Source organism: Oncorhynchus nerka, unplaced genomic scaffold, assembly GCF_034236695.1.
Source record: "Oncorhynchus nerka isolate Pitt River unplaced genomic scaffold, Oner_Uvic_2.0 unplaced_scaffold_1591, whole genome shotgun sequence".
NCBI lineage: Eukaryota > Metazoa > Chordata > Actinopteri > Salmoniformes > Salmonidae > Oncorhynchus > Oncorhynchus nerka.
The window spans coordinates 28,329-40,748 of NW_027039740.1; the positions used below are offsets into that span (position 1 = coordinate 28,329).

General features: G+C 45.9%; 1 protein-coding gene across 1 annotated transcript in view; it reads right to left on the minus strand.

Moving 5' to 3' along the window:
* The window catches only part of atosa (atos homolog A), a 31,272-nt gene that overhangs the window by 7,511 nt on the left and 11,341 nt on the right, over nucleotides 1–12,420 (minus strand). The window contains 7 exon segments of the mRNA XM_029648392.2: nucleotides 518–606; nucleotides 913–1,032; nucleotides 1,315–1,370; nucleotides 1,373–3,333; nucleotides 3,518–3,643; nucleotides 8,501–8,697; nucleotides 8,850–9,037. Of these exon segments, the coding sequence (XP_029504252.2) occupies nucleotides 518–606; nucleotides 913–1,032; nucleotides 1,315–1,370; nucleotides 1,373–3,333; nucleotides 3,518–3,643; nucleotides 8,501–8,697; nucleotides 8,850–9,037 (2,737 nt within the window).

Here is a 12,420-nt window from a genome sequence, read left to right on the forward strand (position 1 = left end):
CTGCAGCCCTGCGAGGGTTAACACGTTTAAATGTTTTACTCACGTTGGCCTGTTTTACTCACTGTATTGTCCTCAAAGCGAGAAAAGAAGTTGTTTAATTTGTCTGGGCTGGTTTTCTTTTTGTAATCCGTGATTGACTGTAGACCCTGCCACATACGTCTTGTGTTTGAGCCGTTGAATTGCGACTCTACTGTCTCTTTACTGACGCTTTGCTTGTTTGTTTGATTGCCTTGCAGAGGGAATAACTACACTGTTTGTATTCGGTCATGTTTCCAGTCGTCTTGCCATGATTAAAAGCGGTGGTTCGCGCTTTTAGTTTTGTGCGAATGCTGCCATCAATCCACGGTTTCTGGTTAGGGAAGGTTTTAATAGTCAGTGGGTACAACATCACTGATGCACTTGCTAATAAACTCGCTCACCGAGTCAGCGTATACGTACATCAACGTTGTTGTTTGGGGCTACCCGGAACATATCCCAGTCTAAATGTGTGTATGATGTGTGAGTTAGAGATCAGTACCTCTTCCCTGCGGTCCAGGGCATTCCTTTACAGCTGGTCAGAGAAGAGTCCATGTCAAAGTAACCAGTCTGAGTTCTCCTCTGAGGAACCTGAGAGAGACAACACACACATTTAATAATACAACACACACAACTGTACACAAAACTTTATTTAAACATATACATCAAAAACCCAATTTAAACACTATAGCATGACAGCACACACAAGTATTTAATAATAATAATAACAAAAACAAGCACCACATGAAACACACACACAACTTTAAAATGATTCCATTGTTATGAACAACCTAGTCAGCATCAACAGGAGTTTAGTCAGAGTATTCATACTATTGAGGAGAAGATGAGTCATGTGGCTCCACACCCTGACTCTGTGTGTGTGTGTGTGTGTCTTACAGGGCTGGAGAGCAGGGGCAGGCCGGTACAGGGGTGGAAGGCCTTGGTGAGGGTGGAGTCCAGAGAGTGACGGTTGTGTTTCCTCCCACTGTTACACGGTCTCAGGGGTGAGGGACAACGCTACGGGGAAGAAAAAAAAACACACACTGGCTTTAATACAGCAATTCTCAACAACCATTTTAGACAAATACCAAATACACTATGTCAAATATCCTTTCTCAAAATCTCTTTGTACTGTTAATCAACATTTTCCAAAAGTGGTAATATCCTCTTTCACATAGGCAGGTTATTTAATTGAAGTTTTTTTGTGTTGAACAAAATAAGCCACATGGATGATATTCTCATATACTGCAGTGTGATGTGATTTTCTAATCAGGTGTGCTTGTCTATAGGGACACTCACCAGGACAGTGTTGGGCTCTGTGCCAGGGGGTGTGGTAGCAGGACTGGGGGGCTGGGGGACTTGGAACCTGGGGGGGGCTGGTTCTCATCCTGGAGACTAGAGGGCTGGGTTCGAGGGCTGCCCTGAGTCCGTGAAGGTGGAGTTCGAGAGACTGTCTGGGTCTGGTTGTGAGACTGAGTCAGAGGTTTCATGTGGTTCTGGATGAGAGCAGTGGTCTGGGTGTGGGTGAGCTTGGTGGTCAAGGTCTGTGCAGTGGTCTGGGTCAGGGTGATGGTCTGGGTCACTGTTAGGGTCTGGATGGTCCTCAGGATGTTGTCTTTAGGAGAGGAGGGTCTGGGCTCCTCTTGGGGGCGGTTGGGGTGTAAACTCTTTGGGGTCTTGGCCCTGGGACTCTTGGGGCTGAGTAGTGGAGAGGCCTGAGACTGGGGCTGGGGTAGAGGCCTTGAGATGACTAGAGGAGAAGACTGGGGCTGGGGTAGAGGCCGTGGGATGACTAGAGAAGAAGACTGGGGCAGGATTTGGAGTTGGGGGCTGACCTGAGGGTCTTCAAGTGTTGAACAGCCGTTCTGGGCTCTGATTGGACTGTCTGTCTCTGGAGGAGCACCAGCTCTGTCTGTGCTAGCAGGTGTGTGTGAGGGAGTGTGTGTGTCATGGCTGGGTGTGTAGCCGTTGCAGTGGCCACTGCTATGACTGTTGCTGCCTCTGTGTGTGGTGTGTGTGTCAGTGCACAGCGTGTGTGTGCTGTGTGTATGTGGTTTGTGTAGCGGGCTGCTGCTGCGGCTGTGTGTTGGGGACAGAGAAGGGACAGACAGTCTGTCCTGAAGCAGTCTGGTAATGTCCTGAACAGCATGAGACAAGAGACTACTGTCTCTCTCTCGCTGTCGGTCTCTCAATGCCTCTCTGTCTCTCAGTGTCTCCCTGACTCTGTCTCTGAGTCTCTCTCCATCTCTGTCCTCTGGGAGTCTCAGTCTGCGGCAGGCAACAGGTTTCGGGGACAGCGTCTCCCTGATAATAGCCGCTGCGTCGCCAATGGGCGTGTCGAAAAGGGAGGGCGGGGTGTCCTCAGTGGGCGGAGCTCCCTCTGGCTCTTTGGTCTTGCTGAGCGTGGTGTTGCCAAGGTAACTGCCCCGGACAGGGTTCTTAGTGGGGGTGTCGGGGGTGAAGAGGGCAGGGGGGAGATGGGGGGCGGTCGGGTCGCAAAAGTTGAGGCGCTGAGCGATGCGGGCGATGACTTCCTGTCTCTCCTGGAGCAGCGAGCCAATCAGAGGATTGGTCTCAGAGGAGGGTCTGGGGGAGGGGCACCGCGGGGGCTCTGCCAAAGAATAAGTCTTAAAGGCCCGGAGGGCTTCGGAGCCACGCCCCTTGGAGCTCTCGGCCCCGTTGACGGCCTTCCCATAATCCTCTGTGGTGTGTGTGATGTCATCGGAGGGGTCTGAGGTGAGGGAATAGAGCCACCTGACAGTCTTTCCCCCGGGGGGGAGGGGCAGAGTGGAGGACAGCTTCCTGTGGGGGCGGGGGGAGGGCCGTGGGGAGAGGGGGAGGTGGTAGGGGGATGAGGTCTGCCCCTTATTGACCCGGGGGAGGTCTGATCCATTCTGGCTAGAATGACCATGGCTGTCTGTGGGGTCCGGGCCTCTCTTACTGGGCAGGGGGAGACTGGCAGGACTGGGGAAGGGGAGGCCAGAGAAAGGCAGAGCCGCTCTGTTGTGGCTCTCTTTAGAGTTGTGGCTCCTCTCGTACAGAGGCGGGTTAGGGTTCAGGCCTGGGTTAAGGCTAGGTGTCTTGCTGTAGAGGTTAGGGCTGAGGTTGGGCTTAAGGCTGGGGGTCTTGCTGTAGAGTGGGGCCAGGGTCAGGCCGGTGTGTATGCTACAGGCCAGGGTGGGGTAGGTGGGCTGACGGGGGAGTGACTGGACCCTGAGCCTCAGGGCAACACTCTGAGACACGTTAGGGACAGGGAACAGGTGCTCCGCTGGGGTCTGGGAGAACTGACAGACACACTCCTCATCTGCTGCACTGATCCTGTGGGACAGAAACACGCAGGCTTATAACTTGTGATCACATCAAATTATTTAGTTCATTTTGGAAAGTATTTTATGATCAACATTCAGTAACAATATAGAAAATAATGAGTCAGTCGTGAAGAGGTTCTTAGTGTATTCTTGTGTGTGTTACCTGTAGAGGAAGGTGTGTGTGTGTGTATTACCTATACAGGATGTTTCGGGGTACAATGCCGTGAGAAGCACTGAGCCAGGCACTGAGCTGGGAGAAGAAGACGTAGGAACGAACAGCCAACAGCAGAGTCTTCTCCTCTATAAACCTATCACCGCTCCTAGAGAGAGACAGGGGAGGAGAGAGAATCAGGCCTTTGCTTTAGCTAAGGCTATGGAAATTAGCATTAGCAACAATACCAATGCCATTTTTTTTCATGGTCAGTCTTAAAAATATACAATATAGAAAGAGTGGGAGGCCCTGTTGCACAACACCAGTCTCAATGTCAACAGTGAAGAGGCGACTCCGAGATGCTGGCCTTCTAGGCAGAGTTGCAAAGAAAAATATATATCTCAGACTGGCCAATAAAAAGAAAAGATTAAGATGGGCAAAAACACAGACACTGGCAGAGGAACTCTGTCTAGAAGGACAGCATCCCGTAGTCTCCTCTTCACTGTTGATGTTGAGACTGGTGTTTTGTGGGTACTATTTAATGAAGCTGCCAGTTGAGGACTTGTGAGGTGTCTGTTTCTCAAACTAGACACTCTAATGTACTTGTCCTCTTGCTCAGTTATGCACCGGGTCCTCCAACTCCTCATTCTATTCTGGTTAGAGCCAGTTTGCTCTGTTCTGTGAAGGGAGTAGTACACAGCATTGTACCAGATCTTCAGTTTCTTGTCAATTTCTCACATGGAATAGCCTTGATTTCTCAGAACAAGAATAGACTGACGAGTTTCAGAAGAAAGTTCTCATTTCTGGCCATTTTGAGCCTGTAATCGAAACCACAAATGCTGATACTCGAGATACTCATCTAGTCTTAAGAAGGCCAGTTTTATTGTTTCTTTAATCAGAACAGTTTTCAGCTGTGCTAATATAATTGCAAAATGATTTTCTAATGATCAATTAGCCTTTTAAAATGATAAACTTGGATTAGCTAACACAACGTGCCATTGGAACACAGGAGTGATGGTTGCTGATAATGGGGCTCTGTACACTTATGTAGATATTCCATTATAAAAAATCTGTAATTTCCAATAGTCATTTACAACATTAACAATGTCTACACTGTATTTCTGATCAATTTGATGTTATTTTAATGGACAAAAAATGTGCTTTTCTTTCAAAAACAAGGACATTTCTAAGTGACCCCAAACTTTTGAACGGTAATGTATATACATGTTTTCTGTTTGATACGGCGGCAAAGTGGAATATTCCAGTTTTTGCATGTGCTACTAGCTCAACCTAGTCCTGACAAAAAGTGTGTGTCGTGTGTACATACTGTAGTGGTACACGCTGCAGGGTGTGTACATACTGTTGTGGTACAGGCTGCATTGTGTATGTGTGTGTGTGTACATATTGTCGTGGTACAGGCTGCAGGGTATGTGTGTGTACATATTTTCGTGGTACAGGCTGCATTGTGTGTGTACATACTGTCGTGGTACAGGCTGCAGTGTGTGTGTGTGTGTGTGTGTGTGTGTACATATTGTCGTGGTACAGGCTGCAGTGTGTGTGTGTGTATACATATTGTCGTGGTACAGGCTGCAGGGTGTGTGTGTACATATTGTCGTGGTACAGGCTGCAGTGCGTGTGTACTAGAAGTCGACCGATTATGATTTTTCAATGCCGATACCGATTATTGGAGGACCAAAAAAGCTAATACCGATTAATCGGACGATTATATTTTTTAAATGTATTTATTTATTTGTAATAATGACAATTACAACAATACTGAATTAACACTTATTTTAACTTAATATAATACATCAATCAAATCAATTTAGCCTCAAATAAATAATGAAACATGTTCAATTTGGTTTAAATAATGCAAAAACAAAGTGTTGGAGAAGAAAGTAAAAGTGCAATATGTGCCATGTAAAAAAGCTAACGTTTAAGTTCCTTGTTCAGAACATGAGAACATATGAAAGTTGGTGGTTCCTTTTAACATGAGTTTTCAATATTCCCAGGTAAGAACTTTTAGGTTGAGGTTATTATAGGAATTATAGGACTATTTCTCTCTGTACCATTTGTATTTCATTAACCTTTGACTATTGGATATTCTTATAGGCACTTTAGTATTGCAGTGTAACAGTATAGCTTCCGTCCCTCTCCCTGCCACTACCTAGGCTCGAACCAGGAACACATGGACAACAGCCACCCTCTAAGCATTGTTACCCATCGCTCCACAAAAGCCACAACTACTCCAAGTCACATAGCGAGTGACGTTTGAAATGCTATTAGCACGCACCCCGCTAACTAGCTAGCCATTTCACATCGGTTACACCAGCCTAATCTCGGGAGTTGATAGGCTTGAAGTCATAAACAGCATAATGCTTGAAACATTGCGAAGAGCTGCTGGCAAACGCACGAAAGTGCTGTTTCAATGAATGCTTACGAGCCTGCTGCTGCTCAGTCAGACCGCTCTATCAAATATCAAATATAATTATAACATAATAACACACAGAAATACGAGCCTTAGGTCATTAATATGGTCAAATCCGGAAACTATTATTTTGAAAATAAAACGTTTATTCTTTCAGGGAAATACGGAACCGTTCCGTATTTTATCCTAACGGATGGCATCCCTAAGTCTAAATATTGCTGTTACATTGTACAACCTTCAATGTTATGTCATAATTATGTACAATTCTGGCAAATTAATTACGGCCTTTGTTAGGAGTAAATGGACTTCACACAGTTCACAATGAGCCTGGCGGCCCAAACTGCTGCATATACTGCTTGCACGGAACGCAAGAGAATTGACAATTTCCCTAGTTATAAGAAATTCATGTTAGCAGGCAATATTAACTAAATATGCTGGTTTAAAAATATATACTTGTGTATTGATTTTAAAGAAAGGCATTGATGTTTATGGTTAGGTACATTGGTGCAACGACAGTGTCCTGTGCTTGTTAAATCATCACCCGTTTGTCGAAGCAGGCTGTGATTCAATGAGAAATTAACAGGCACCGCATCGATTATATGCAACGCAGCACATGCTAGATAAACTAGTAATATCATCAACCATGTGTAGTTAACCTGTTGGTACTAGGGGGCAGTATTTTCATTTTTGGAAAAATAATGTTCCCAAATTAAACGGGATATTTGGTCAGGACAAGATGCTAGAATATGAATATAATTGACAGCTTAGGATAGAAAACACTCTAAAGTTTCCAAAACTGTACAAATATTGTCTGAGTATAACAGAACTGATGTTACAGGCGAAAGCCTGAGAAAAATCCAATCCAGAAGTGACTCATCTTTTGAAAGCCCTGCATTCCGATGCGTCCCTATTGAGCCGTGAATGCCCTATCAACCAGATTATGCTTTCTACGTATTCCCCAAGGTGTCTACAGCATTGTGACGTAGTTTTACGCATTTATGTTGAAGAATACCCGTAGGCGGCTTCATTGCGCAAGTGGTCACCTGATGCTCCCAGAGAAATTCTCGCGTAAAATAAAGAAGTAGCCATTATTCCAATCCTTCTACTGAGAAACCAATTGTCCTGGTTGATATATTATCGAATAGATATTTGAAAAACACCTTGAGGATTGATTATAAACAACGTCTGCCATGTTTCTGTCGATATTATGGAGCTAATTTGGAATATTTTCGGCGTTTGTCGTGACCACAATTTCCGGTTCGATTTCTCAGCCAAACGTGAAGAACAAACGGAGCTATTTCACCAACAAAAATAATATTTTGCGAAAAAATGAACTTTGGCTATCTACCTGGGAGTCTCGTGAGTGAAAACATCTGAAGTTCATCAAAGGTAAACGATTTAATTTGATTGCTTTTCTGATTTTCGTGACAAGGTTGCCTGCTGCTAGCAAGGCATAATGTTATGCTAGGCTATCGATAAACATACACAAATGCTTGTCTAGCTTTGGCTGTAAAGCATATTTTGAAAATCTGAGATGACAGGGTAATTAACAAAAGGCTAAGCGGTGTTCCAATATATTTAACTTGTGATTTTCATGAATAGGAAGATTTTCTAGGAAGATTTATGTCCGTTGTGTTATGCTAATTAGTGTCAGATGATGGCTGCAGTGTGTGTGTGTGTGTGTGGGTGTGTGTGTGTGTGTGTGTACACATGCTGTTGTGGTATAGGCTGCAGTGTGTGTGTGTGTGCAAAACACATACTGTTGTGGTACAGGCTGCAGTGTGTGTGTGTGTGCGTGTACACATACTGTTGTGGTACAGGCTGCAGTGTGTGTGTGTGTGCGTGTACACATACTGTTGTGGTACAGGCTGCAGGATGTGTGTGTGCAGCGTAGCCTAGTGGTTAGAGCGTTGGACTAATAACCGGAAGGTTGCGAGTTCATACCCCCGAGCTGACAAGGTACAAATCTGTCGTTCTGCCCCTGAACAGGCAGTTAAACCCACTGTTCCTAGGCCGTCATTGAAAATAAGAATTTGTTCTTAACTGACTTGCCTGGTTAAATAAAGGTTAAAAATAAAAAAATAAATTAAAAGATACTGTTGTGGTACAGGCTGCAGGGTGTGTGTGTGTACATACTGTTGTGGTACTGCGTGTGTGTGTGTGCATACTGTTGTGGTACAGGCTGCAGGGTGTGTGTGTATATTGTCGTGGTGCAGGCTGCAGTGTGTGTGTGTGTGTGTGTGTGTGTGTGTGTGTACTGTCGTGGTACAGGCTGCAGGGTGTGTGTGTGTACATACTGTTGTGGTACAGGCTGCAGGGTGTGTGTGTGTGTACATACTGTTGTGGTACTGTGTGTGTGCATACTGTTGTGGTACAGGCTGCAGGGTGTGTGTGTGTATATTGTCGTGGTGCAGGCTGCAGTGTGTGTATATATTGTCGTGGTACAGGCTGCAGTGTGTGTGTGTATACACATACTGTTGTGGTACAGGCTGCAGTGTGTGTGTGTGTGTGTGTGTGTACACATACTGTTGTGGTACAGGCTGCAGGGTGTGTGTGTATATTGTCGTGGTACAGAATGCAGGGTCCGCGTGTACATACTGTCGTGGTACAGGCTGCAGAGTCCATCGCTCCAGTAGCAGAGCGTCTTGTTTGATCGCTGGGTCACTGATGGGGTCACTAGGGGGACTCTCGTCTCCATAGCAACAGTCTGGCAGCAGCATCACCTCCACCATGATGGGAGTACTGTTCCTCCACAACACACACACCTCCGAGCGCACACGCCGCGCCTGCACACACTTGAACACACACATACAGGGGAGGGTAAGTGTGTGTGTGTGTTAGCTGAGGCAGTGTGTTACTTGGGTGGAGCAGTGTGTGTGTGCGTATGTGTGTGTGTGTTAGCTGGGGAAGTGTGTGTTACCTGTGTGTGTATGTTTGTGGACATTACCTGTGGCAGTTTGTCGCTGCACTCGTGCCTGTGTAGAGGCGGCAGGGCGGACTTTGCAGGGGGGCAGTGCAGCCCCTCTGTGCGACCCTTCACAGAACATTCTGGGGTCCGTCCCTCAGTGATCAACAGGGTCAGGAACACCAGGAAGTCCTCAGCATCGTACTCAAAGAACTCCTCCGTCACCACATCTGGAAGAAGGGGAAAAGAAAAACACTGGTCAGATACATTCTGACGGGGATACATTTCAAGTTACACATTTCAAGCAAGAACACGCATTCAGAGATCATCTGTTCTCTTGTAGAGTAGGAGACAACATGCTACAACACCCTGGCCCAGACTAACCACTAAACACAGACAGGAAGGGAGGAAGGACAACACTATTCCTGTTCTGGGGATCATTTTAGAATCTCCACGTCAGCTGAGCACAGAACAACACTCAGACAGAAAAAGAACTGTGTGTTCTGCTGTAGTGTCTGTCCGGTCAGGGTTGGGTTAGGGTGGAGCAACAGTCAGACAGAAAAAGAACTGTGTGTTCTGCTGTAGTGTCTGTCCGGTCAGGGTTGGGTTAGGGTGGAGCAACAGTCAGACAGAAAAAGAACTGTGTGTTCTGCTGTAGTGTCTGTCCGGTCAGGGTTGGGTTAGGGTGGAGCAACAGTCAGACAGAAAAAGAACTGTGTGTTCTGCTGTAGTGTCTGTCCGGTCAGGGTTGGGTTAGGGTGGAGCAACAGTCAGACAGAAAAAGAACTGTGTGTTCTGCTGTAGTGTCTGTCCGGTCAGGGTTGGGTTAGGGTGGAGCAACAGTCAGACAGAAAAATAACTGTGTGTTCTGCTGTAGTGTCTGTCCGGTCAGGTTTGGGTTAGGGTGGAGCAACAGTCAGACAGAAAAAGAACTGTGTGTTCTGCTGTAGTGTCTGTCCGGTCAGGGTTGGGTTAGGGTGGAGCAACAGTCAGACAGAAAAAGAACTGTGTGTTCTGCTGTAGTGTCTGTCCGGTCAGGGTTGGGTTAGGGTGGAGCAACAGTCAGACAGAAAAAGAACTGTGTGTTCTGCTGTAGTGTCTGTCCGGTCAGGGTTGGGTTAGGGTGGAGCAACAGTCAGACAGAAAAAGAACTGTGTGTTCTGCTGTAGTGTCTGTCCGGTCAGGGTTGGGTTAGGGTGGAGCAACAGTCAGACAGAAAAAGAACTGTGTGTTCTGCTGTAGTGTCTGTCCGGTCAGGGTTGGGTTAGGGTGGAGCAACAGTCAGACAGAAAAAGAACTGTGTGTTCTGCTGTAGTGTCTGTCCGGTCAGGGTTGGGTTAGGGTGGAGCAACAGTCAGACAGAAAAAGAACTGTGTGTTCTGCTGTAGTGTCTGTCCGGTCAGGTTTGGGTTAGGGTGGAGCAACAGTCAGACAGAAAAAGAACTGTGTGTTCTGCTGTAGTGTCTGTCCGGTCAGGGTTGGGTTAGGGTGGAGCAACAGTCAGACAGAAAAAGAACTGTGTGTTCTGCTGTAGTGTCTGTCCGGTCAGGGTTGGGTTTGGGTGGAGCAACAGTCAGAAAGGTTATGTTCAAACAGAGCCCTGTCCTCCCTACAACCCAGCTCTAACAAAGAGCCTCTCAGCTGGCTCTGGGGGTCGCTGTGTGTCTAGTTTGTCTCTGTGTGTGTGTGTGTGTGTGTGTGTGTGTGTGTGTGTGTGTGTGTGTGTATATAATAATATATGTACACACACACACACACACACACAGTGTCTGCAAAAAGTATTTAGTCAGCCACCAATGTGCAAGTTCTCCCACTTAAAAAGATGAGGCCTGTAATTTTCATCATAGGTACACTTCAACTATGACAGACAAAATGAGAAAAAAAATCCAGAAAATCACATTGTAGGATTTTTTATGAATTTATTTGCAAATTGTATGTATGTATGTATGTATGTATGTATGTATGTATGTATGTATGTATGTATGTGTGTTTGTTTGTGTCAGGCAGTCACACACATTCTTCCAGGGAACTCCTCCCACGTGCTCAGAGCTGCTCTCTGCACATGGAGAGAGAACAGTCAACACAGACACAGAGTGGGAGAGAGACAGAAACAGCACAGATAACATGGATCAGGGGAGGGGGCTGCAGTCAGCTGTAGGCTGAGACTTGGAGAGGGGGTCGGGGAGAGAAACCCAGCTTTGACTGGCTAATGGCTATAGGACAGGTGAGAGTGAGAAGGGAGAGGAGCAGCCTATAGGACTTCCTATACAGTGATCTGCTCTGTTAACCCTCTGCTCCCTCCAAGTAGAGTAGGCTAAATGTAAAGATCTGGCAGGAGGGAAAGAGAGAAGGAAACAAAGGAGGGAAACAAAGGAGGGAGAATAAGGAGGGAAAGAGAGAGAGATCTTCCGTTCCAGTGGGATAGGCCAGAGAAATATGGGACATGGCTGCTCTGGTGTCAGCTTTCTGTTTTTAGTGTGTATATCGTGTGAGTATTTGTGTATCGTGTGAGTATGTGTGTATCGTGTGAGAATGTGTGTATTAGAGGTTGACCGATTAATCGGAATGGCCAATTAATTAGGGCCGATTTCAAGTTTTCATAACAATCGCAAAATCTGTATTTTTGGGCGCCATTTTGCAAATAAAATTTAAAAAATGTATCCCTTTATTTAACTAGGCAAGTCAGTTAAGAACACATTCTTATTTTCAATGACGGCCCAGGAACGGTGGGTTAACTGCCACGTTCAGGGGCAGAACGACAGATTTTCACCTTGTCAGTTTGGGGGATTCAATCTTGCAACTTTACAGTTAACTAGTCCAACACAATAACGACCTGCCTCTCTCTCGTTGCACTCCACAAGGAGACTGCCTGTTACGCGAATGCAGTAAGCCAAGGTAAGTTGCTGGCTAGCATTAAACTTCTCTTATAAAAAAACAATCAATCATAATCACTAGTTAACTGCACATGGTTGATGATATTACTAGATATTGTCTAGCGTGTCCTGCGTTGCATATAATCTGACTGAGCATCAAATAGCTAGGTATCTGACTGAGCGGTGGTAGGCAGAAGCAAGCGCGTAAACATTAATTCAAACAGCACTTTCGTGCGTTTTGCCAGCAGCTCTTCGTTGTGCGTCAAGCATTGCGCTGTTTATGACTTCAAGCCTATCAACTCCCGAGATGAGGCTGGTGTAACCGAAGTGAAATGGCTAGATAGTTAGCGCACGCTAATAGTGTTTCAAACGTCACTCGCTCTGAGCCTTCTAGTAGTTGTTCCCCTTTCTCTGCATGGGTAACGCTGCTTCGATGGTGGCTGTTGTCGTTGTGTTGCTGGTTCGAGCCCAGGGAGGAGCGAGGAGAGGGACGGAAGCTACTGTTACACTGGCAATACTAAAGTTCCTATAAGAACATCCAATAGTCAAAGGTTAATGAAATACTAATGGTATAAAGGGAAATAGTTGTATAATTCCTATTATAACTACAACCTAAAACTTCATACCTGGGAATATTGAAGACTCATGTTAAAAGGAACCACCATCTTTCATATGTTCTCATGTTCTGAGCAAGGAACTGAAACTTTAGCTTTCTTACATAGCACATATTGCACTTTTAC